The sequence below is a fragment of the Culex quinquefasciatus genome, chromosome 3 (assembly GCF_015732765.1).
Source record: "Culex quinquefasciatus strain JHB chromosome 3, VPISU_Cqui_1.0_pri_paternal, whole genome shotgun sequence".
Taxonomy (NCBI): Eukaryota; Metazoa; Arthropoda; class Insecta; order Diptera; family Culicidae; genus Culex; species Culex quinquefasciatus.
Window position 1 is genome coordinate 7,889,463 of NC_051863.1, and position 27,416 is coordinate 7,916,878.

At 36.7% G+C, this 27,416-nt stretch overlaps 1 protein-coding gene across 2 annotated transcripts in view; it reads right to left on the reverse strand.

Moving 5' to 3' along the window:
• The window catches only part of LOC6045483 (ABC transporter G family member 20), a 43,344-nt gene that overhangs the window by 1,127 nt on the left and 14,801 nt on the right, over positions 1 to 27,416 (reverse strand). For both annotated transcript variants that reach the window (XM_038263056.1, XM_038263057.1), the window contains 4 exons: positions 6,243 to 6,572; positions 746 to 1,687; positions 277 to 671; positions 30 to 216 (listed from right to left, as the gene is read on the reverse strand). In XM_038263056.1, the coding sequence (XP_038118984.1) occupies positions 30 to 216; positions 277 to 671; positions 746 to 1,687; positions 6,243 to 6,514 (1,796 nt within the window). In that variant the 5' untranslated portion in view covers positions 6,515 to 6,572. The remainder of the gene's footprint in view (positions 1 to 29; positions 217 to 276; positions 672 to 745; positions 1,688 to 6,242; positions 6,573 to 27,416) is intronic.

Genomic DNA, 27,416 nt, shown 5'->3' on the forward strand with positions numbered 1-27,416 from the left:
AACAAAAATGAGCTTTAGTCGAAACTCACGTCAATATCACGCCGGGAGCGGCAAAGTCGGTAAAGTTAGGATCCCGATCTCCGTAGATTGGCGTGTTCCACTGGATCGGAGGGCGTCCATTCGACGGGTTCACGTCACAGTCTTTCAGGATACCTTCGATGAAGTCCAGGTACGCGTATTGGATGTCCCGGAAGAGAAGAGTTCCGATTTGCTGATCTGCGGAAACGAAGTGAGGTTAGTTACAGGTTATGATCAGTTTATCTTTAAAGAGCTTACTCGACATATCCATGCTAACGCCAACGGTAGCCGCCTCCAGCGTCCAGTCCTTGATGTTCCTCAGGTTTTCCGACCGTTCTACCACCGCTTCCGAGTAGTTGTGCGCAAAGACGAGCGATGCCCAAGCCCGACCGTGGGACACTTCATCGCGAGCCTCGTCTTCGGTTTGGTAGAATTGCACGTCGATACTTTTGTTCTTCAAATTTTCCAAATAGCGACAGCTGAGCATACTGTAGTTGCAGCCGGGGAAGGAGGGACACTCCATCAGCGAGAAGTTAGCCTGGGTTTGTTCGTAATTGGCAACGGCAACCTTCAAGCCCACCGGATCGTGTCCTATCGCCCAGCAGAACAGTACGATTTGCCCCACCGGCAGTCCTAGGATAAACAGCATTACTCTGAAAAAAAAAAAAAATAAAAAACAAGCTGTAATAAGTAATGTGAACAACTCTAGTTAGCAATAAAGACCTACCCAACGTTTCGCAACATCCACATGATGTTCTTCCACAGCAGTGCTCGCATGATGTTCGGGTTGACAAACTTAAAGTACTCGATCAGTGGAACCTTGGTGTCCTCCTCGGGAGGCAGTGGAGGAGCTTGGATTTCCGGAGTGATCGAGTCGGGACCTCGCGAGGACATGGAAATGTTATCACCGAATTCGCCGGAGATTTCTCCGTGATCTTCCTCTGAGGACAGGTCCAGCGCGGGGTTGGCGATGGCCGGGACGCGAATCTGCTCCACGACCTCCTGGGCGATCGACGACCGGCGTCGTTTGCCCATGTTTTGCAGCACGGCCAGCTTGAGGAAGACATCCTCAAGCGTTTCTGCCTGGTACTTGGCCAGTAGATCCGCGGGTGATTCCTCGGCCAGGAACTTGCCACCTCGCATCAACCCAATCATGTGCGCCTGGCGGGTCTCGTCGATGTAGTGCGTCGTGACGATCACCGTAGTTTTGTTGTCCTTCACAATCTCCACCAAATGATCCCAGATGCTCTGGCGAAGCACCGGATCCACTCCCACAGTAGGTTCGTCCAGAATCAACAGCTCAGGCTGGTGCAGCAAAGCGGACGCTAAACTCACCCGTCGCTGTTGACCTCCGGACAGATTCTTGATAAACCGGGACGCGTTCGGGAGTTGAAGAAGTTTAACCAAAAATTCGACCCTCTCATCGACCTGTGCTATGCTCATGCCGCAGATCCAGCCAAAGTAGATGAGCGTTTCGCGGATGCTGAACTCGCCGTACAGAGCAATCTCTTGTGGCATGTAGCCGATCCGGGGCCCGGGCACGCCGGAACCCCGCGAGCATGGTCTTCCTCCGAGGACCCAGATTTCGCCCGAGTTGAGCCGTCGTCGACCGACTATGCAGGACAGAAGAGTGGTCTTGCCGCAACCGGACGCTCCCAGGAGGCCGTATCTGGAATGATGATTGATGATGTTAGTTTTTCTTCATGATGCACAAAAATTGTTTAAGGTTGGTAGATTTTTCGGTCAAAGATTCGTATTTGCGGTAAACTCTACAGGGCAGGTCTGGCCGCTTCAATGCATAATTTCGGAAATCTATATATTTTTGTAAGATCCGATTTGTCTTTAACTTTCTGGAGACTTCTTTTTATAATAAAAAAACAGAAATTTGAATACATTGTTTGTTCTTACTAGTTTTCATACAATTTTCTCAGCTGTCCATACAAAACTGTGTGCATATAACTGTGTGACAAACATTTTTCTAGGTTAACGTGCTTAGGTTAATAGAGTCCCCAAGCCCGGTGTAAATTTGTATGGAAAACGGTAAAAACACTATTTTAAACCATTTCTGAACACTTTTTTACATTTTAATGCTGAATCATAAATTGACAAGACAACATTGTTTTGATAGACCAACTATGGTTCCCTTGAAAATGGTGTCAAGCAGGACCTTTTCTGTTAAGAAGGACTACGAAGTTATTTTTTTAAATTGATTAAAAACCTTTGTGGTCATAAAAAGAGCCGTTGAACTCTGAAAAATAAGCTTGATCGTTGTGAACAATAATGTCACAAATTTAAGCTTAATTCAAGGACACAAATGCACTGATCTTTTTTGCCAAAACAACCAAATAAATGAAATAAAATAAACTATTTTTTCCAGCCGTAAAGAACCTCAGAAAAATTTCCCTTCGGATAATCGAATCAGGGAAAACATTTTTTTCGTTGCCTTATTTTTGATGTTCATTCTTAAGGACCCATAAACAACTTGAATATTATTTAGAATTTTAAATTAAAGATGGCGTCCAAAATGGCGCAGATAACATGCTGAAAATGCATTTTTCAATTTAAAAGATAATCAAATTTTCAAATTTGACTAAAATTGGGTCGCAGAACTCGAGCTTGATGTAAATTTAAAAAAAAAAATTAAATTATGAAAAAATGATTCGATTCGATTATTCGAAGTCCTTTACTTCGGATAATCCAAACTTTGGATGATCGAGTCGGGACTTATTGATAAATTTCCAAATGATAGAACTTATTTTTAAAGAATGAAAAATTGGTGGTCAACAATTGAATAAAATTAACCCGTTCATATCATTAATTTTTTTTTGTTTTAATTGTGTTTTCAAAGAAAAATCTTTTAAATAGATAACATTAATCAATGTTCAGCTCAGAACACCAGCGTACATTTGGACTCCCCACATCCAGCCTCTCAATATACCTTTTCCGAAATTTTTCGAATAAAAAATCCTTCCGGCCGGGGGTTTTCAATTTTCACCGATCCAATCCGACCGCAGACCCTTTCATCTCCCGCCGCGTGTCTACAACATTTCCTCTAGCCTCCACCGCAGTGCTCTGTTTTTCCACTTGGCGTACAATAAACAATCAAATTTAAAATTAATTAATTACAGCTCGACGCACAGCGATTTCAATTCCACTTTTGTTTTTCCGAGCGTCCAACCCCCCTCGCTCCCTTTGTCTAGAATTGGTGGAAGTGGGCTAGTAGTGTGCCACCCTCCCACCAGGGATAATCGGCCTCACGGTTTGGATTTGGGAAAGGGGAGTTAAGGGAACTTTTAAAAATTGTTACTGTGAAGGAAATGCGTTTATTTAAATTTCTTGATGAAATAATCTACAAAAAATTGAATTTATATGTTTTTTTTTCTAATCCAAACCTCCCCTACCACTGTGCGAGTGCGTGTCCCTATTTGGGTGTACACCGGAAGTGTACGCGGATATTGCGGAAATTTGAAACCTTCATTTTCATAGAGTAGGGCGGTGCAATTTAAATAGATGAATATTTTAAAAGCTGGTGCAAAAGGGTCGCGCGCGCACTCCTTTGATGTGCCCAACCGGGGACCGCAGCTAAGCTCATGGGAGGGGACGTTGGGTGTCCCAAAATATCCGCTTTATCGGGAAGGGGGAAAAAATGGTTGTATCGACCAGTCTGGGGTGGATTTGGAAATGATGTTAATTGACGATACACATTTTTTTTTTTGCCGGAGATACATACTGACTGGATTTGCAGCGTTATCGATTGATCGTATTACAAATTTAAAAAATTTGACAAGCGTTCGTGAAATGTATTGGTTACCTGCATCGAGCTGGATTTTGTTCTAAATTAAAAACGTTTCAACACATAACCAAACGAAATCGATAGCACTAGGATAACAATATTGCTAACTTCTTTTTTCATATGCAATATCCATCAATCAAATCAATGCTTTATAATATCTATAATTACTATTTATTTTTCAATAATTAACTTTATTGGTCTCATTCATGCTAGACTAACATTCAATATTACGCCCTTTTAAAATGTTAGTCTTGATGAAAAAAAAATAAAATATTGTTTTCGAAAAGATCGGGAAATTTTACGAATGTTTCATATTGAGATATCGAAATTAGAAAATTGTGGGTTGTTTGGGTGAAACTTAGAAAACATCAGTTTTTCTGTTTTTAAATCTGTGTATGACAATATCTCAGCTACTAAGGGTCGTAGCAACGAAGTTCAAAAAAGCAAAATATAGAGAATTTTCTCAGTTTTTCAAAAATATATTTTTTTAAGTGGACAAACATGGGCACTAGTTTCAAAAATTCATATCTCGGTCAAAGATGTTTTGCCCGTTCTAGAAATTTTTACAAAGTTGGCATTAGATGTCCCCTGAAACATATCAGAAAAAAAATAAAAATAGTGTTTTTTTTTGCAAATCAAGTTTTAGTGACCAAAAGTGAAATTAGAAATCACCCAAAAAAAATTATCCTGTATAATTTTTCTCAGTGTAGTCCTTATCCATACCTACAACTTTGCCCAAGACACCAAATCAATCAAAAAATTCTATCAAAAGATATAGATTTTTGAATTTTCATATATCATTTTTGTATGGACAGCTGCCAAATTTGTATGGAAAATTATATGGACAAACGATTGATGCAAAATGGCTTCTTGGGCATACCGAAGGCACCAAAAAAGTTTTAGCCTGATAAAAAAATACAAAAAAAAAATCGAATGACCGAAATCTGAGAGAATTGCTCAGTAGAAATATATTTTTGTATAAAAATATCTATTTTCGAAGTCACCATTTCCATTTTTGGACGATTATTCGAAAATTTCTAGAATTACTAAAAAAATATTTCACTTAAAATGTATAAATTTGAAAATATCGTGAATTTTGATCCAACATCATTAAAAATTTGTAACTAAGAAACTAATTTGTCCTGTTCTGTGTGCAAAATTGTCCAAAGAATCCGATAATGCAATCAATTTTTGGATTCAAATTCAAATTCACGGAGAAAATCATGACGCTTTGCAAGGATTAAATGTAGCAATTTCATCATTATTATCATAACTGCAGTGAACACATTTTTTTTAAACTGCTGAAAGAATTAGTGGACGCATTTGGTTAACCAATCAATGGAAAGAAATTTTATTAACTCCTTATTTTCAATCGTTTACAGAACATATTTTATTTCAATTAGGGTGACAATAAATGAATTGACATCAGGGATACCCTCTGACTCGATTCCTTAGGCAAAAATAAGTATCTGTGGCAATTTTGAGCCAAATCGGTTAAGGTTAAAGGGTCGCTATTTATCGTTGAAGTTTACATAGGAAAAATCGTACAAATGTATGTGAAAAACATCGCTTCAAGATTTTGGGAGCGGATTTCGCTCAAAATTGCCAAAGTATTATTTCTTTCTAGGAAATTCAATTCCCTACAACTTTGCCTTAGGGTGCAAAACAATTCGAGTTGATCCTGTTTTTTTTGTGATTTTTTTAGTAAAAAAGTCTTTTTTTATATACTTTCAAGTATATTAGTAGATTTCTTTTCATCGCATTGCTAATAACTCTTCAGGATCAACTTGGATATTCTTGCACTCTTCGACAAAGTTGTAGGAAATTAAATTTCCTAGAAAAATCTCACAATTGGGCTAGACCCGCGCCATCTGCTTCCAACATCTCGAATCGATGTTTTTCCACACTTTTTTGCTTTGATTTGGCTCAAAATTGGCACAGTTACTTATTATTGCCTAAAGAATCGAGCCAGGGGGTATCTCTTGAGATTTTCCGAAATTTTATTTTTTTCTTGTCACCCTAATGGCGCATTGATTGTTTTGAAAAGTTAGCTAGAATTGTTTGATTTTTTAAAGTAGTTGCTGTGAGTGGAAGGGGCAAAAAAGAATAATTTTCATGAAATTTTGATTTCCTGTAAAAACATGTTTCGAAATCTGTATTAACATTTGAAAACGTCTTAATAAGAATTTTTTTCGTTTTTTTATTAGAGTGGCTGTATTTCTGGAACGAAAAGACCAATTAAATGTTTCTTAGACGAATTTATAGGGAAATTTTACAGACGCGTTGAAAAATCAAAATTATAGGTGGACGGACAAAGCATTTTCAAATAATCAAAATAATTGATAATTTTATCTTAAAATTGAATTAAAAGTGTCAATAACTTGAAAATTTGGCATTATTATCGATGATTCAGAAACATATGGTAACTCACATCGACCCCTTCGGCACGGTCATGTTGAGCCCGTCCAGCACGACGTTGGGGTTCTTTTTGGTGCCGTAGATTTTGTGCGCCCGCCGCACGCAGACCGCCTGCTGCCGCCGGATGGCCACCGTCGAGGGCTGGCTCATGAACATCCGCCGCCGGGCGGCCAGCTCGATGTGGACGCTGTCGGCGGCGTCGGCCTTCGGGTCGCTGATCTCGACCGTGTGGCCCCCGTTCCCGGTGGGCCCGACCGGCTGGACACCCTCGGATTCGACGTCCATCGCGAGGCAACGCCTTGTGATTTAGGGTTGGCGGCGGTGTTACTGCCTCGATCCCACTCTGGAAGGTGAAACGAAAGAAACATATTTGTTGAAGAATTAATAATCAGAAAAAAATATTATTTTTTTTATAATATTCTTAAAATAGGATAGGAAAACAGATACATATGTATTATACAGTCCATCAATAAATAATTTCAACGGTGGATTTGAATTATTGAAAAGCTGGTCACTTATCAACAACTAGATGGCTCTAGTAGGAAGTAATCAATTAATGACTGAAAAAACTGTTATTAGATTCCCGTCTGTTTATCTGTGAAAACAAACTTTTGACAACCTCTGTTGGGGTGTAGTCAAGTGATGAGTCCCTTGCTACAAACGCAAAAAAAAATCTCCCAAGGGGCAGACCACTTAGCTAACTTATTCGACAGCTTGGGCAGCTAAAATTGTACTTCATTACCGTTCAGCGCGTACATCTCATTTTTCCCTCGCCCACGTGTCGTGGTGTACGTATGTGACAAATTAGTCACGGGGAGGCAAAAACATCGCGAGATTGCGTGCAAAAGGCGTTCAGGTAGCGAACGCCAACCTACAGAGGACGATGATTAATCTAATTAGACCTGGCCGCGGGGAAATATGATTAAATGGGTAAATGTTGCCCTTTTCCCCCTCCCCCTCAGAGGCTAAACATTTCCCCGTAAACCGTGCCCGTCACGCAATCTGTGGCCTCTCCCTTGGCGAACGTGGTGACGTGGAGCACGTAATCTGGGCAAAAGGGCAATTGGTCAACATTGGCGTGTCAACGCAATTCTATATCGTACGGGATCAACGGAACTGAAGACAAGCTGGTTATCTCAATTTTTGATGAGTTGTGTTCATCGTATAGGGTTAAACTGGTTTGGTTGATTCCTTTTTGTTTGATGATATTTAATAGTCAAACGGTCAATTTGAAGTATCGGAAACTCACCACAATAATGTAAAATTCACCACTATGTTTTGAAAACCATATTTTACAGCTTCGTTTCGTGTTTCGTGAAGGCGAAAAAAAAAACTAAATTTGTGTTCGTTTCAATCAACTGTCAAACGCGTGTAAATGGTGATGTGGTGAATTCGGGAATACCGTGGTGAGTTTTTTTTCTTTATTCAAATTGACCGTTAAATTGTTTAATCGTTAGGGGGATTTCGAAAAAAATCACATCTTTTTGTCTCTGCTGTCAGCCCCGTTCAAGTACCTGTCAAAGTTCAATCAAAAAGCGCAAACAAGACTTTGACGGTGTTTAACGCAACGCGGTCGTCATCGGCGGCGTTGTGGCGCGCGATATAATTCAATTAAAAGTTTTCCTTATTCCGCAAACAGAACGAAATACGCGTGGCGCACGAGATATTGAGTGCAGCGTGCAAAGTTTAGGAAACTTTGGGAAATCTGAGCAAGGGGGAGGGTAACTCAACATGCCGCCTGCTTGTTGCATATTTTTCAAACTGTTGCTCTTTATTTTTAGAACTGTTGTTGGACTATTTTGAGGTGGGTTGAAAATTTATGGCGTGAGGTCGATTTTTTTGCGAAGGACTGTTGGGAAAGTTTCACTGACTTGATTGAAGGTATAGCAATTATGAGTGGTGAAAATTCAATCAACAGTTGGTTTTACCGACATTTCAAGAGAATTGATTTTTAATTTAATTGAGTTTGTGCTAAATTGTTTTCAGAGCGTTTTCAATGTTTGCAAGTGAATTTACTTTCTTAAGTCAAACCTAACCTTTGCTGCACTTGACTCAAAAAGCCAATTATCGCCAGCAAATGGTGGACAAAAATAGCTAACCTGTATGCCCTCACCTCAAGTTTGTAGCACACAAATAATTTCTAAATGAAAAACGAAATCCTTGCACGACTGTTGGTAATTTACAACCCCTTTTTGTTGTTCCTTTAAATAGCAGCCGTCGGATGGCGATTGCGCGCGATAAATCAATTTGCATAATCACTGCAAGCGTTTTGTAGTTGTACTTTTTCTTGCAATTGAACAAACTACACAAGTTGATAGCCGAAGGGCGCTGCGCAGTTATTTTTCATCACGTGTGACTTCCTGAACTTGACGGTTGAAGGTGAGCTTTTTCTTTTTGCCTTTGGAGCAACAAATTAGTGCTGCACGAGAGGGGAGTGAGGAGAGATTTGTGCTGTTTTTGACAAATTAACTGTAACCAATACTCCAAACCATAAAAAATGCTCGAAATAAATCTCTTTTAAATTTTAAGGACTGAAAACTCAGCATAGCAATTAAAAAAAGGAATTTAAATTAAAACTTTGCTAATATTTTTACAAGACAGTGGAGATTTGAAAAAATCCGTTCTTCTGAACAGTGCTGATGATCAGGGCTCAAAAATGCATGGCACTGCAATGCTATCGATAAATCAGTCCGACCTGAAATTTTCCAATCCCACAAAATGCACCAAAAATGCCATCTTTGTACAAAAGATCGAAAATATTGCCAAAAGTTTCGCGTCTCGGATGGTCATTTTTTGTGTTCTCTCGTACAACCCAACCACTTTGGTGTCGCCACCGACCGTCGAAAGAGTCCAAAGTCCGCAACAAGCACCAGGGACGCCACACTTGCCATTATCGCATCACCGGACACGACTAAGAAGGGGAGTTAAAATAAAATAAAAAAAAAAGTTGAAGTACTAAAACTACACTAAGACACTCGCTACAAAGTTTCCAGCAATTCTTCTCGCTGCCCTGAGAGTTTGAAGAAGTTTCTATCTGCGTTCAAGTTTTGCTGCATGTAAGCAAGTGTGTGAAAAACCGCAATTTCCGGGCAACAACAAAAAATGTGACGACTTTGGAAGGCGACTTGGGTCGCATAAGGGTAAAATGGCAAATATGGACTATTTTTTTAAATTGAATATTCACGTTTTAGGTGATATATCTTTAAAGTTTTTAAATGTTTAATCATAAAACCAGTATCATAGTTGTTTGATTCTCTGCCCGTAACGACAAATCTGTAAGACGAATCCTCGGAGCAACATGCTGCCCCATGTGTCTTGTACTCCGCTGGGTGTCAACGGCGACGATGGTGCCGACCACTGGGGGTCACATCCAAGATTTATTGCGCCCATCTTGACGCGGCACATCGTCTTGGTACAGCACAAGTAGATTTAAGGTTTAGGGAGTTGTTTTTTTAAAATTATTTTTAGGAAGCATTTTTAAAGTTTTTGTGACTTTGCCTTACGTCGTAGACCCACCATAATTCCATCAAATCAGAACAGAATCCAGAGCTGAACAAAAAAGTGAGCGTGTTTCTTAGCACTGGTTGATCCGATTTATGCCAACCCAGTCCTAATTGATTTGGTTCAAGGTTCCATGCATTTGCCAAAAAAGTTAAAAATTAAATTATAATTCTTTACTCAACTTTGTTCAAAATGATTTCCTGATCCAACTTATGACATATCGCAGGATTTTCAGTTGAAAGAATTAGAAGATTCTGGCGAGATAAAACAGTATGATTATTTTCATTGAGAAGGGGGACGATACCGAGATTTTGAAACTTCAATGGATCGAAATTTGCCTTTTTACATTTACCAGGATACCGAGAGATGAAATTTTTTTTTCAATAGGCCCTATAAATTAGTGTCTTTTATATGTTTAAAGGACCAATTAAAAAGAAACTCTTTTTAGAATAATTGTTTGGATTCCAATATGATTTCACTAACAAAAATATACTAATGATTTATTCTTTTCATTCCAATCTGCAGTAAGAGTTTGTTTGTTCATATTTTTTTCATACATAAAGAAAACAAAGCAATGTTTACACAACAAGATTATTGCTTTTTTTGAGAGTAATAAGGACATAGCATTTTTTATGTCAAGTGCTTGGCCCCCACCCCAAAATTTCCTCAAAAAATCAGAAAGGCAGAAACAAATTGACTAAAAATTTAATTTTCGTTGAAAATAACTTGTAACCGCTTTTAAATAATTCAGCATACATTGTAAATAGCTTATTTATGCTTTTTTGATCAAATTGAGACTTTTTTATCCTTCATTTTTTTTTTAATTTTGGGACCATACATCAGGCAAAGACTTTAAATCGGAAGAAATACAAAATTTACGAATTCATAGATGTTTTGTAAATATTCGACAATACAATAACGTCATGATTCGAAATCCGGACACTTAGTAGCATATCATTTTCGTTATAGCTGACAAAAAATCATGTAATAAGTTGGAAATGAAGAAATATCATCAGGATGTAGTATAAACAGTCAATTTTAAGAGAATGTATGCAAAATATGTCTTTTCTAACAATTTTTCATCAGAATTTGAAAATTAAGATGACGTGTTGTGCTTCGAATCCCAGACACTGATAAAAGCTGATTCGAAATCCGGACACTTTTGCTTCAAATTCCGGACACTCGTTTTTGCTAATGAATCACAAAAATTTGGACTGAATAGTTAGTGAATGACATTCTGTAGGTCTCAAATTAGCTGCTAACATCAAAACAATCGATAGTTTATATAAAAATTTGCTAGAATTTAAGGAAATCAAAACCATAAATTTCTGCTTCGCCTTCCCTGAACTTCGGACGCCTATGAAATATTTCACGTGAAATGTTTCTCATTTTTGGTAATCCTATAATTTTATTTTATTTAATTGTTTTGACACTACAGCGTTCAAACAAACTTTAAATGAAAGTTGATGTTAGAATTTATCAAGCAACATAGTTTTGACATTCATAATGTGAACTTGTATCCAAACAATTGATAAAACAAGATGAGGTGTCCGGGTTTCGAAGCGTCCGGGAATTCTAACCATGACGTTAACTGTAATGATGTTTAAAGCAATATTTCATACTTTTTGTTTCGATACTTCGAATCTAAACAAACTTCGATCAGAGCCAAAAGAACATAAACTTTAAATGGGATTTGTACCTGCCTAATCAAATTCTGGCAGAACTTTTTTTTGGGGGAGAGGCGAAATGAGGCAAAATGCACCGCCTGCTTTTTCGGTATTGGGAGAATTTTCCAGGAAAAAAATCATAGAAATTTGAAGCTAAACATTGCAGAACCATGCTGGAAAAAATTGAGCATCGTAGTATAAAAACAGCTTAAGTTATTTGCAAAACATTGAAATGTTGTGTTTTCATCTAATTTTCATTGAACCTTCATTTTGATTTTTGGACAATGTATAAAACATTTATTAATATTTTAAGAGCTGAAGTATATAGTATCTTCATTATTCTGTAGATAGATGGGTCCAAAAACATCAAAATAGTAGTAATAAGAGGATGTTTTTCGGCACGAGTCGTACATTTATCCAACGAGGTTCACCGAGTTGGATAAATACGAGTGCTGAAAAAATCAAGTTTTGCAACGAGTTTCATACAACATTTTTTTGCATTTTAGAAAAACACCCATTCAGTGAAATTATAAGTCAAATGTTCATGTATTCTGTCAATATTTCGTATCAATCTAAAAATTGATTCGATTCTGTTATTTTTGGTACATAAAAGTAGGATATTTCATCGTTCAAGAATGACAGGAAAATTATGTAGTTTCACGACGGAATTGCAAAAATGTATTTTTAATTAAATTTCCTGCAAAAAGCATGGTTGGGGCAAAATGCTCCGCTGTGACGCTCCAGCGGTATCATCTAGTGGTGACTAGCGAAAACAGCTTTAACCCGGTGCATTTTGCCCCAACGTTGTGGTGCATATTGCTCCGCATGGTTGTTTGAAATGAATCAAAAATGTTTTTTTTAGAAATTTGTTATTTTTGAACAATTTTGAGGTTTTTAAATACTTTTTTCACATGGATGACGAAGAGTAATACCCTAGTAACATTTTAGGTTTTAAGTAGGCCATAAAAGCCTATTTAGGCCGCATCAGGGTTTCCAGAACCCTGATACAACCAGTAAGTTTAAAAATGTTACTAGGGTAGTTGTTTTAGAACATCGAACAAAATTCTTCCACAGTTTTGCTGTAATTGTTGAGAAATCACAGTTTTCTCTTAGGGGGTGCATATCTCCCCTCTTCCCTCATTTATGTTCTTATAAAATTGAGATGCTGAAAAATGATTTTTAAGTAACATCTATTTTTTGGGCAAATATCAGATTTGAGTGTATTTTACATTTTTAAATTCTCTTTATCTACTTAGAAAAGAACTTTATTTTCTCTCGTTTAAATTTTGCTGTCGTGATTGAAAATATACAGACATGAAAAATTGATGGCTTAACAGAATGTTGTGACTATTTGATGTGGATCTGAAAAAGATTTACGTGATACATGTTTGATTCATACTGCATTTGTAGATAGTAATTCAATATTCATTATTTGTCTTCCATATCATGTCTTTTAATAAATAAATAAATTTTTACCCCCAAATTTAGTTTTTTATTACAATTTCATGACTGTTACGTAAACAATAAAAAAAAATCAGAAATCAGTACAAAACTGTGTTTTTAGAAAGTAAAAAAAAACTTATACCAGATTTTGCTGAAATAAGTTTACATTTTAAAATTCATTCCCGTCAATAATTCTTTAAAATCATCAAAAAACTTCATCATGTTTGGACTTTTGGACGTGATTGCTAATTTTCAACATGTTTGATGTTTTCCAAGGTTTTGAAAACAACTTTTTTTGTTGTGTTATTGACTAATATCCCCTATTTTTGAAGTCAGTTTATGATTGCAGTAATTTTTGTTGTTTGAAAAAAAAACTTCACCCAAATTGTTTCTACTTTTGAGCTGAATGGTAAGCTCAATGTAAGAATTTAGCATATAAAAAATATGCTAAAAACAAAAAAGAGTAATTGAAAAGTAAAAAAACATGAAAAGCTCGTTATTTATAACGTTATTTATAACTACTAGATTTACTTTTTTATGGAAATTGTTCAGAAAACTTTTTACTACAATGTGATTGATTCGAAAATGTTTTAAAATATTTTAGTGTTGTATGGCAGAGGATTGAAAAAATAATGTTGGGGACCTTTTGGGTAAAAAATAGCTTTTAAATCTAATACTCTAAGTTTAGCAATGGTTGAGGCTCGAATTTGTATCCGGCCATTCTGTTGCTGTATTTTTATGACAAATTGTAAAAAGAAAAGATTTTTATTCGGTCGTTTTGAGATTTCCAGCTTGGATGTTGGGGTTATTTTAAAGAAAGCTAGAAATCTGATAAATTTGGTTTGGAAACTTTTGATTTAAGATCAAATATGTAATTTAGAGTCGCTTGAGGCACATTCATAAGAAATTTGATGGATATGAACATGAACCCATCGATTTCCATCGACTTTTCTGAAGAAAAATCCTATAAAATCCAAAAAAATCTTCAAAAAACAAAGTTGCTCTAGACCCCCCGACAAAATATTTCGCCAGACCCCTCAAAATGTCAGGAAAGAGCCCTTCTTTCATGGTGCTAAATATCAGACTTGCCGAATTGTTTTTATCTTAAGTTTGTTCTAGGAAACACACCGTGCACAACTTGAAAACTTGAGATAGAATGAAACCGCGTTGGAAGAAGCTTGTTTTTAATTTTTAACTTTATGATTTAAAATTTTGCGCTGATTTTTTTTGTTAATTTTCAACAAACCCGATGATTTCGCCAAGAAATCCTCAAACCCACAAAAAAGAACTCCCGTTGGTTTTGCTTATTTGCTCAGCTTTTTTTTCGCCCTCTCCCGCTCTATCTCTCTTCAATCTGCTTGAAACTTGCGCAAATAGTGCTAAATCATCAACTTGCTGCTGGAGCTTCCAGGTCGGACAGAGATTTGCAACCGGGTATGGGACCCAGTTGGTGGCTGGTTGGCCGATTGGCTCAGTTCATTGACTGTGTTGCCCTATTGCCAATGGCCGCACTTTGCGTGTTTTTGCAGTATACCTTGTGCAGATTTAATTGGGAGCCATTATCGCCGTTAGCTGATGCACACTTGCACATGCAAAAGAAAAAGATTAACAGTAATAGGGTAACAAGCAACTGATTCGTCATTTTCAATTAAATAATTTGAAATTTAAAATTAAAGTTTATGAAACAATTTTGATCGGTTAAATTATTTCGAAGAAAAAAGGCACAAAAAACACTAACCTTGCTCCAACGCCAGACTCTTCACACAAAACATCCCCTGTCGTCGTGGTGGACGACTTTGGTGGTTGTGATGAACAAAAAGGCGCGGTATTTTCGGCTGATTTCTTGCGCCCATGAATTAAAAAATATAGAGAGTGAGCACGAAAAAAAAGCTCACCCAGCAACGGCGGCGATGACTGTGCCAGAATTGAAGTGCAATTATCGGCGGGTTTTGCCACCCCTCTCTCTCTCTTTGTCCGGATGAGGCACCAGCGCTGTACTTGCTGTGATTGAACTTGAGCTTTTTTTTTGTTGTGCCTGCGAGCTTTTGTAAGCTGCGTAGATTGTTGGCGGTAGATTTTAGTTTTCAGCAAACCGTTGACTCGACTGTGTGAATGTGTGTACGTTTTAAATGGAGGGCATTCACGTGAAATTTCGTTCCCATCGCTGGCGAAATGTTTGTATAGGTACTGTATTTTAGCTCAAACAATGACTAAAATGCAATCAGTAGAATTACTGGGAAGTGTTTGTCAAAATTTGGCTAATGATCACATGGCGCTATCAAAATGCAAATCGCTGTTTTAGAAAATTGGTAATTTGCGTCAAAATTGGGCATTGATATAATTATTGTCTCTCATAATTACATTTCACTTGATGCCAACTCAATTATTGCAAGGAAAACTAATTTTCAAGCCGTTTCATTCGAACAGAGTAGTGAAATTCGACGAATAGTAATTTGTTGTTAACCTTTACGATTATGTTGTCATATTCAGAATTCAATACAAATTTGTGACAGTAGCGTTATAACTGTAATGATGCATTTTGTGAGTCTTTATGTTTCCAAATTCTTAAAATTTGAATATTTTTTTCTTGTCGCTCACCCTCTCTTTGACACCAATTTTTCTAATATGGGTCATTTTCCGCCAACTCACATGAATTCGGAAAAAGTTGTCCCGAGTCCTGTTCGATTTCTGTAAAACATTGCTCGAAGGGGTACTTTTGTTCTCTTATCATGGATCCGAGTTCCGTTTTTCGATATCTCATGACGATGGGGTGGTACGACCACCTTTATTTTTTAGGATTTTTACTAAGACGCTTTGTTCAGTGATTCATAGCTCGAAACTGTGAAGAGATAGATTTTGGTGTCAAAATGACTTGTGTGAACCTCCCCCCTCCCGGCCCGATATGATTTGATTTAGAACAAAATTATGCATTTTAAGATTACGTGTTTTTGTAACTTTGCAGGTTTACTTCTCAGAGTGTATCAATTTTGTAGAGTAGACAAAAACAAAAATTTGGATGTGCAAACAAAAGGGATTTGCATGTATTTTTTACGAGTTATCTGTATTTTACGAAAACTTTTTGAAACTTTTTCATTGGAAATGTTTCAAAACAACATTGTCGTTCAAAATTGGAAAAAAATGTTGACGTTTTTGAAAACATTTCAATGTTGAGCAATTCTCTACGAAATCGGTCTTTTTTCTTCAATTTTTATTTTTGTATTTTTTAATCCGACTGAAACTTTTTTGGTGTCTTCGGTATGCCCAAAGAAGCCATTTTGCATCATTAGTTTGTCCATATTATTTTCCATGTATTTCCATGTATTTCCATACAAATTTGGCAGCTGTCCATACAAAAATGATGTATGAAAATTCAAAAATCTGTATCTTTTGAAGGAATTTTTTGATCGATTTGGTGTCTTCGGCAAAGTTGTAGGTATGGATACGGACTACACTGGAAAAAAATGATACACGGTAAAAAAAATTTGGTGATTTTTTATTTAACTTTTTATCACTAAAACTTGATTTTCAAAAAAACACTATTTTTAATTTTTTTTTATTTTTTGATATGTTTTAGAGGACATTAAATGCCAACTTTTCAGAAATTTCCAGGTTGTGCAAAAAATCATTGACCGAGTTATGAATTTTTTAATCAATACTGATTTTTTCAAAAAATCGAAATTTTGGTCGCAAAAATTTTACAAAATTTATTTTTCGATGTAAAATTGAATTTGCGATCAAAAAGTACTTTAGTGAAATTTTGATAAAGTGCACCGTTTTCAAGTTATAGCCATTTTTATGTAACTTTTTTTTAAATAGTCGCAGTTTTTAATTTTTTTAAATTAGTGCACATGTTTGCCCACTTTTGAAAAAAATATTTTTTGAAAGCTGAGAAAATTCTCTATATTTTGCTTCTTGGGACTTTGTTGATACGACCTTTAGTTGCTGAGATATTGCAATGCAAAGGTTTAAAAACAGGAAAATTGATGTTTTCTAAGTCTCACCCAAACAGCCCACCATTTTTCAATGTCGATATCTCAGCAACTAATGGTCCGATTTTCAATGTCAATAAGAAATTTTCCGATCTTTTCGAAAACAATATTTTCAAAATTTTCAAATCAAGACTAACATTTTAAAAGTGCGTAATATTGAATGTTTGGCCCTTTTGAAATGTTAGTCTTGATTTGAAAATTTTGAAAATAATGTTTTCGAAAAGATCGGAAAATTTCACAAATGTTTCATATTTTGACATTGAAAATCGGACCATTAGTTGCTGAGATATCGACATTAGAAAATGGTGGGTTGTTTGGGTGAGACTTAGAAAACGTCAATTTTCCTGTTTTTTAACCTTTGCATGGCAATATCTCAGCAACTAAGGGTCGTATCAACAATGTTCAATAATGAAAAATTTAGAGAATTTTCTCAGCTTTTCAAAAATATTTTTTTCAAAAGTGGGCAAACATGTGCATTAATTTTAAAAATTGAAAAACTGCGACTATTTTGAAAAAAGTTACATAAAAATGTCTATAACTTGAAAACGGTGCACTTTATTAAAATTTCACTAAAGTACTTTTTGATTGCAAATTCAATTTTACATCGGAAAATGAAGTTGAAAAATTTTTGCGACCAAAATTTTGATTTAAAAAAAAAATCAGTATTGATTAAAAAAATCATAACTCGGTCAATGATTTTTTGCACAACCTGAAAATTTCTGAAAAGTTGGCATTTTATGTCCTCTTAAACATATCAAAAAATAAAAAAAAATAAAAATAGTGTTTTTTTGCAAATCAAGTTTTAGTGATAAAAAGTTAAATAAAAAAATCACCAAATTTTTTTTACCGTGTATCATTTTTTTTCAGTGTGGTCCGTATCCATACCTACAACTTTGCCGAAGACACCAAATCGATCAAAAAAATCCTTCAAAAGATAAAGATTTTTGAATTTTCATACATCATTTTTGTATGGTCAGCTGCGAAATTTGTATGGAAAATTATATGGACAAACTCATGATGCAAAATGGCTTCTTTGGGCATATCGAAGGCACCAAAAAAGTTTCAGTCGGATTAAAAAATACAAAAAAAATCGAATGACCGAAATCCTAGAGAACTGCTCTGTTGTCAAATTTGACGATACAGAGTTACCCGATCACCTTGCAGCTCATGGAAAATGGGGAATTGAATGGAATTTCCACATTTTTTGACCATGTAGTTTATGTGTTAAAAAATACTAATGTGAGCAATTCTCTACCAAAACCGAAAATGGATTTCATTTGTATTTTTTGATTTGGCTCAAATTTTGTTAGGGCCTTCCCTATTACCAAAGAAGCTATTTTGTGCCGTTGGGTCACCAAGTCCATACAATTTTGGCAGCTGTCCATACAAAAATGGTACGTAAATATTTAAAAATCTGTAACTTTTGAGTGAATTTGAATTTGAAATCTGAAAAGTACATTTCGATTGCAAATTCAATTATTTTCAATGAATTTTCGTTTTTTTTTTTCAAAAGATCACAATTTTTCCAAAAATTCATAAACTTGGCAGATTTTTTACAATACTTCTCTAATATGGCCTAAAGCTGGTGGGTTTTTCTAACCTACAACATATCAAATAATAAAAAAAATTTTTTTGACCAATTTAGTTTTTGTGAATAAAAGCTAATTGAAAATGCGGCTAAATTTATTTTCCTATAACTTTGCCGAAGATTGATCAGAAAAATTACTCAAAAGTAAATAGTGGTTTGAATATTTACGTATCATTTTTGCATGGACAACTGCCAACATTGTACGGAGACTTGTATGGGTGACATGGTCGAAATAGGTGGATTTCGTAGAGAATTGCTCATATGTTCGTTACTCGGTGCACCAGGATCTTGTTGATGTGCATCGACGTAACACGAGGAAAAACATTTTTAACATTTAGCTTCGATCTAAATATCCTGCCTCGATGATCGTTCCAGGAAAATTTATAAAAAAGGCAGTGTTGAATCAGGTAGAGCATCACCGGCTGCTCTTGAGGAAAGGAAAGCCCAGAGATCATGTTTTGTGTTTGTTTCCCTTTTATTTTCCTCTTTCCTGCTATATCTTCGCCCTATTCATCTCCTACTCTTCTTTTCCTTTGAGTCACTCTACTCACTGTTCTTCTTCGTTTTCTTCGGGCCCATGATCCTCTGCTCCAGTCGTTCCAAACTACACCGCACCTTGTCCGACGAATCTCGCCACGGCCCGACACGTCGGGTTCGAGTCAGCCATCACCTTCGCACTGGGTTTGTCAGCACTGGGCCAGATCTCGCATACACCTTCCTGACGATCCGCTCGACGTGTCCGGTTGCGTGCGCCCGATGTCGGGCTTGACGTCGGTCGCGTTCTCTACCGGGTCGAGCTCCTCGGGTGTCGTTCCACCAAGATACGCTCCTCGTCGACCTCCCCGACGCGCGTGGAGCCGAATGTCGGGCTCCTGTCGACCGGGTGGCTCTTACGGGGCAGTCCGCAGCATTCCAGCAATCCAAAACAACGCCCCCAGTGGTGATCCGGGGGCGTTTTCTTAAACTTGTTGGCCGCTTGCGTCCGTCGCAAGTCCCGTCCGGCGTGTAGAAGCTCTCCCTTCTGTGGTGCCGTTCCGGCACTCCAATCAATCGAGGTGATCGACTGGCAACGGCTTCGACGGTGGCCGCTCCAACGGCCAAGGAACCGTTCCGGCCCGTGGTGCAGACGAGCACCAGCCGCGGCAACGACGCGGACTTTCTTCCTCCTGGCGGCCAACTCGCCGAGCCCGTGACGACGCAACTTCACGTGGAACGATTTCGACATTTCTTCCTTTTCTCTTTGCGTGACACTTCTACCGAGTCGTCGTTGACAGGCGTGCGAGTAGTCGAGTGAGGGGTGTTTTCCAGCAGTTTTGTTTTTTTTTTCGAACAGTGGGATTGATGATAATCTTAATTTACTAAAATCTTTCACAAAATTTATCCAAAAAGCATACAAAATAACTACTAACGTTACAGCAGTAGCAGCCTTTTGATATTGTATCAAATTTTCAAGCTCATCCATGCGTCACAATATTTGAAACCTGGTTGTGGAACGCTCTCCGACGCAGACTCACTCTTCAACGTGCGGTGAAAATTTCGTTTCGTAATGTTGGACTGGATGCACACATCGCACACATTATTGCCAAACCGATGCACATTTCATTTTACCAGGCTCACACATTCACACACTTTTGCTAGTTATTCATAATTTGAGGAGACAAGCTCGTTAAAATTTCCACTGGGGTGCAACTCAGCATTGCACACACACCATAATTACTATACTTCTGGTGTCCACACAATGTACGCTTTTCCGGAAACTGTTTCCAGGTTCTCCAGGTCAGTGTACCTATTTTGGACCTAATTTCGACCTATCGTGTGTTTCGACGCTTTCGGCCAGTCCAAAACAGGCAACTTTCCCCTTCTACATCTTTGTCCCATTCTCGGAAGTCCGTGCTCGTTTCTAACGTTTTTTGAGCGACCATAATACACCTGGTTGTGACCAACCCAAAAATGAAAAGAAGCCAGAGTGGCTAACGAGCGTACACACAGTCAGTGTTGCAATTAGAACTTGCCACGTGGGTGTGTGTGTGCGTTTTGGACCTCGCAACCCCGACATTAAGTCTCATTACAGTTACTCTGGCGGAAAATGTAATTTTTCGGGGGAGCATTTTCCTGCATTCTGCGTTTCTGTGCGGGAAGTATGAAGCCACATTGTGCAAGTGCAGCGGAAAATGGAACTTTCTTGTCCAATTAGGGACGCGAAGGGGAGTATGAATGAGAATGCTTGTTGAAACTAAATTGAAGCCTATGTTCTTTTGGTTAATTTGATACCTTTTCTCAAGAGTTACGGTCCTCAAAACCAGTAATTTCTCAAGTGTAACACAAATAGTGTGATATTAAACTTTAATTTCCATTAACCGTGACTGCAGGACTGCGTCGCCGAGCGGTGCAACACCTGAGAGGTGATGTTCACCAACCTGCTGCGCCGCTGCATTACAAAACATCTCCCTCATAAAGTAAATCGTTGCCCCCACCTCCTTCAACGCGGTAGCAGTCGCAACTGGTTACCTGTGTTCACACCGTTCATGTTTAATTCAAATCCTATTAAATTTGTGCATTTCTTCTCCGTGGCACGGCTCCGTGCTGTTCCACAACATAATTTGCTCAAACCGCACTTCTCAGGGCGGCTGCAATTTCGCCCAGCCCAAATCGGCAGAGTGCAATGAAGCGCTTTTCTTGCGGCAGGCGGCTCTGCCTGGTGGGCCACTCCGGATCTCGTCACTCATGAATATAGAACTCATTCCGATGAGTGGTGGTGGAGGAATGGGGTGGGGTATGCAAAGCAGCAATTTCTTCCCCCACTCGCAACGCTCGTTTCCAGGTTTGAGGTACTCGACGTTTATCCAAAACAAACAAACGAGCAGAAGCTTTCGTTGGATATAGGGTAAGGTAGCCAGAAATTGTCCTGAGTTATGCCTTCCTAGAAAATCAACTAAAATTAACAAATTTAATTTAGTTGTTTTTTTTCTGAAACAATTTCTATTGAAGCAGTTTATTGCATGTCAAAAATGTTCAGAGTTGAATTTAGGGTATTTTACCCCATTTCACCGGTTGCAACCTGAAAGCAGTAGTTCCAGCGCTGGTAAAACAATGCATAAACATGCACTCGGAAAGTCTGCAGTCGCTAGTTGGTCTTTTAAATCTCACCTCGATAGTTTGACAGTGCTTTCTATTATTGCCGCTTTCAAGACTAATAAAATGGTATACGTAATAATGAATCTGGAATTTTGTTTTATAGTTTTTGTAAGATTTATGTTATGACAGAATCTCATATAAGAAAAACTACACAAATATATCTGTTTTATGTTTCGAATATTTGATAAAAAATATTTCCATCTACAATGTATAAAAAATTACTGTCTTCATGTTGATGAAACAGCTATTTTTTTGGTAGGATTAGCTTAAAAATTTTTCATATTTTTTAAAGGATAAAATAGCAAAACCATGATTTCTTATTTGCTAATCTGAACATTGACAGCCGAAATAAAAATAAAAGCAAAAATGTCGGCCAAAAATCACAATGTTTTTTTTTTTGCAACTTTTTCGCAGTCAAACTTTTTTCCTGTATTTATAAAATGCAATTTACCTCGAATAAATAATTAAAATTTTATTTTTTTCGATGTTGGTATCAAATTATCTGAAATCTTAGTGCATTATGACATCAGTAAAACAGTGTTTTTTGAGAAAATAATCAAAATTTTCACAAAACCAAGTTGTTTTTGAAAAAAATACAAAAAATATTCAACAATTCCATTTGAAAAGGGGACAAGCCAAGAAAAAAGTTCTCCGATCAGGCTCAAAATTTGTGTGTGAGTCCTTAGCTAAAATAATTAGACCCGTATTTTTATGTTTGGCCATTAGGTGACCTACACCGCCAAAAATGGCAATTTTCGTCAATTTCCGCAAAAACCAAAAAAAAAGCAAAGCAATCCACTTTAACGACCCCCGGGTCTTTTGTGGGCTCTGTTGCAAGTTTCTGCTCATTTCTAGGCGTCCGAAGGTTATGTGTGGTGAGTCACTCAAAACCTCTTTTACGCAAATGGACCGACGTTTTACTTCCCCATCCGATCGAAGCCCAGGAGGATAAGGCGGGAATCGAACCCGCGCCCCACAGCAACTTAGGGATCCGCAAAAACCACATTTTTCAAAAAATCATAACTCCACCATTTCAGCCGATTTTACACCCAAAATTCAGAATCGAGATAATCGTTCTCTCAAAATTTATTGAGGGCTCAGTGCCAAAATCGATAGAATAATGGTACCAACTCACACCATCATAACAAATGAGTTCATTCGTTAGTTGAATCAATAAATCTCCAACAAGTGTCATACATCGACTTCTGACTTCTCCATGGTCACCAAGCTGTGGTGGCCGAGGCAGCTAAGTCATTGGATTGGTTTGTCAAAGGTCTCTGGTTCGATTCCCGTTGTCGACGCTTTTGGTTTTTTGTTTGACGGATGAACTTTTTTTGCAAATGAACCTCGAGAGAATAGTTCTATCGCCCATCTCGAGCTGTGTTCTCTGCGTCCGTGAATGGTACCACTATTCTCTCGACTCGAGACCATCATTCTCTCGGACTAGCGCTGCTAGTTTTGGGTATAGTTTCCTTAGATGCAAATGAAAGGTGTTAGTTGGCCTTTTAAGGAAAAATAATTTGAGGACAGATCAAACTAGCCAAACATTTGAAAAAGTCGGCATTTTGACCGTGTCTGGACCAAAGAGCCTAAGTCTGAAAATATTTTTATCGGATTCCCCGGAAAATTTTAAGTCACATACTCAAAAACTGGAGGGGTTCATTTACAGGATTCCGAGATATGGTTTTTTGAGAATATAACTGGTATTTTCGGTCCTTAAATTATTTTTCCTTGAAAGGCCAACTAACTACCTTTCATTTGCATCTACAACAGCAAAAATCTATTGAAAGTGCGCGGAGTTATGATATGAAAAATGTGGGTTTTGCGAAAATTTACCAAAATGGCCACTTTTGGGACCACCCTTGCACGGTGTAGGTCAACCTAATGGCCTGACAAAAAATACGGGTCTAATTATTTTGGCCAAGAAATCCCCACAAAAATTGTGAACCCGATGAAAAAACTTTTTTTTACGGCTTGTGCCCTTTTCAAATGGAATTGCTGTATTAGTAATAAACAAACGGGTATTGAATGTTCGAGATTTTTTCATACAATTCGATAGTTATACAACAATTTTTCGGAAATGCTCAAAATCTCACAAAACAACGTGTTTTCGACAATAAATCAACATTTAAGTTTTTTTAAATATGTATTTCGTAAATTTGATGATCGTAAATTTTTCATAAATATCGAGTCATATTTTTTGTAATACTCAAAATATTCACAAATACTTAAACCTTTTTAACGCAATATTGGTGTCATACTTTCGGAATTCATGTATTTTAAGTATTTTTAGTGTTTTAAGTATTTTAAGTATTTTAAGGTTTTTTTTAAAAGTATTTTGAGTATTTTAAGGATTTTAAGTATTTTAAGTACATTAAGTATTTCAAGTATTTTAGGTTTTCAAAATATTTTTAGTATTTTAAGTATTTTAAGTAGTTTAAGTATTTTAAGTATTTTAAGTATTTTAAGTATTTTAAGTATTTTAAGTATTTTAAGTATTTTAAGTATTTTATGTATTTTATGTATTTTAAGTATTTTAAGTATTTTAAGTATTTTAAGTATTTTAAGTATTTTAAGTATTTTGAGTATTTTTAGTATTTTTAGTATTTTAAGTATTTTAAATATTTTAAGTATTTTAAATATTTTAAGTATTTGAAATATTTTTAGTATTTTAAGTATTTTAAGTATTTTAAGTATTTAAAGTATTTAAAGTATTTAAAGTATTTTAAGTTTTTCAAGTATTTTAAGTATTTTAAGTATTTTAAGTATTTTAAGTATTTTAAATATTTTAAGTATTTTAAGTATTTTGAGTTTTTTAAGTATTTTAAATATTTTAAGTATTTTAAGTATTTTAAGTATTTTAAGTATTTTAAGTATTTTAAGTATTTTAAGTATTTTAAGTATTTTAAGTATTTTAAGTATTTTAAGTATTTTAAGTATTTTAAGTATTTTAAGTATTTTAAGTATTTTAAGTATTTTAAGTATTTTAAGTATTATAAGTATTATAAGTTTTTTAAGTTTTTTAAGTATTTTAAATATTTTAAGTATTTTAAGTATTTAAGTATTTTAAGTATTTTGAGTATTTTTAGTATTTTTAGTTTTTTAAGTATTTTAAATATTTTAAGTATTTGAAATATTTTTAGTATTTTAAGTATTTTAAGTATTTTTAGTATTTTTAGTATTTTTAGTATTTTTGGTATTTTTAGTATTTTAAGTATTTCAAGTATTTTTAGTATTTTTAGTATTTTTAGTATTTTTAGTGTTTTTAGTATTTTATGTATTTGAAGTATTTTTAGTTTTTGAAGGATTTTTAAGTATTTTATGTATTTTAAGTATTTGAAGTTTTTTTTTATGTATTACTTATACTTATACGTATACTTCAAGTATTTGAAGTATTTGAAGTATTTAAAGTATTTGAAGTATTTGAAGTATTTGAAGTGTTTGAAGTATTTGAAGTATTTTAAGCATTTTATGTTTTGACGTAGTTGAATTAAGTTGAGTATTTTAGAGTTTTGATGTATTATATTGCCCAATTTTGCATAAATGTTTCATATACAATAAAAACAGCAAGCTGAGAAAAACACCTGGCAAGTATGTCCCCATATAATGCTTTGTGTAAAATTTTCGCGATAATCCTCCAGATTTCTAAAAATACCATAGAATATGTTTTTATGCATAAACATTATTTTGAATATCGTTTTTGTTTTTTATTGTTTTTTTTTTGAGAATAATTTTATTTATGAAATAATTTGAAAAATTATCTCCATTTTTATGTTTACACAAGGAAATTATTGCCACTGGTTGTTTTTCTTTCACTTTTGCGTTGCAGTGTAGTAAGTGCCGGGGAATTTCGGAGTTGCAGAGCGCAAACTGTACCTTTTGTGAGTTTGTCTGTAGCCCGGTAGGTACCTGTTTGTTGCATTATTCTGCTCGTATTTCTCCGTTTCCGACTGCTGCACAATGCAATACACCCGGTATATGCACAACACTGTATTGAAGCAGTGCTTGTGAGTGTGTATGTGTCTGAAAAAGGCAGCTGCAGTTAGTGCGGCAATTGCACAGAAAAGAAAGAATAGCTAGTTCTCACTAAAACCGGATTCCCGTTGGCCATTTGGGAGAGTGATACATGTTTTTTTGTTGTTGTTGCTTTGGGTTCTAGAAGGTGTTGCAAAGTAACACTATTTTGCTGCTATTTTTGTTGGTTTATGGATATCAGGATTTCAAAGCATGTTGAATGTGAGTTGTGTACTTTGGAATTGTTTCAAAATTAGTGGGTATCCTAATTGACCTAGATGAATTGAACAAGTTGAAAAATAATGTACACGGAAAAACTTGAAATTGATGCAATTTTAACGTAAAACGAACAATTTTGTCTGATTGTTTTGGAATCAAGCCGTCTGCTCCAAAAATAGCTAAATCGTTCAACAACAATGGATATCGATCAATTTGGGAGCCTCTACAAACGTACGCCAATCGAATTGATTCCAATGAGGAAGTGAAACAAATGAACCTAATTAGCCTACCAGCTTCAGAAGCACCCAAGAACGCAGAAGAGTGTAAACTTCTAAGTTACCTCTCGCGCAAGAAACACAACGAACCTCAGAAAACCGACAATAGAAATCGAAGGCTCCGCCGGTAATTACTTGAACATCGCACTTACGAACCCCAAAGGCAAAGCTTGAAGCAAGGCAGGGGAGCTCAACCAGAACTCATCACACCGGCTCAACACTGCCGGCTCGAGTGAGAAGTGTTGCAATCGAAACCAGCAACAGCTCGCTCAGTGACGCCAATGTCTTCTAGGAGACCTTCGGAGAGTAGTGCTGCTGCTGCTGCTGTTGAGGTTCGCGGCGTTCAAGTTCATGATTCACGTATACGGACACGTCTCTCCACAGATTGCAATTGCCGGCGTTCGCTCGAACTCGTGCAAATAATGCAGGCTGAACGGGTGTGTGTGTGGATTTGCCTGCTCGTGTGTAGGAAAATTTATTTCGCTATTAATGGTCAGTACTTTTCCGGGCGAGCAGAACAAATCCGCATGCCCAGCTCATCATCAATTGGATAGCCCCACAGGGTCGAGACCCGCGCAAGGTGATTTCCATTGAATTGTCGTTGCGCCGTACAGCCATTTATCGATGCGGGGAAGGCTTTTTATTCCCGAGCCCTTTTGCTCTTTCACCTTAAGCAAGGTGACGCACTCCATTACTCATGATTATTGTGCACAGATTGTAACGAGTAAAACGATACTAAATTACTGGCGACTGACACTGTAGGTTTCTTGTAGAGTGCAACAGAAGTTCATACACCCAAAGGGAATACCTCTAAAAACGGTCGTTTTGTCACTTCAAATCTTTTAATCTTCAAATCTTCAAATTTTCAAATCTTCAAATCTTCACATCTTCAAATCTTCAAATCTTCAAATCTTCAAATCTTCAAATCTTCAAATCTTCAAATCTTCAAATCTTCAAATCTTCAAATCTTCAAATCTTCAAATCTTCAACAACGGTAACAGGTACACACACACTGTACCTGTTGTACTTCGACCGCGGCACCGTCAAGATCCAAGACCTGCGGCGGACTAAAACGTTGGACGGTTTTTGGGTAAACTGGCGGTTTTACGCCAAGAACCCGACGGACGTAGCGCAATGCCACCGTTGCCAGAAATTCGGCCACGGCTCGCGGAACTGCAACCTCCGGCCCCGCTGCGTGAAGTGCGGTGAGTCACACCTCTCGGAGGCGTGCGCACTGCCACGAAAGGCGGACTTGGGGGACAAGGCAGAACAAACCAAGCCGCGCGTAAAGTGCGCGAACTGTGACGGCAACCATACCGGCAATTACCGCGGATGCGTCGCGCGCAAGGCCTACCT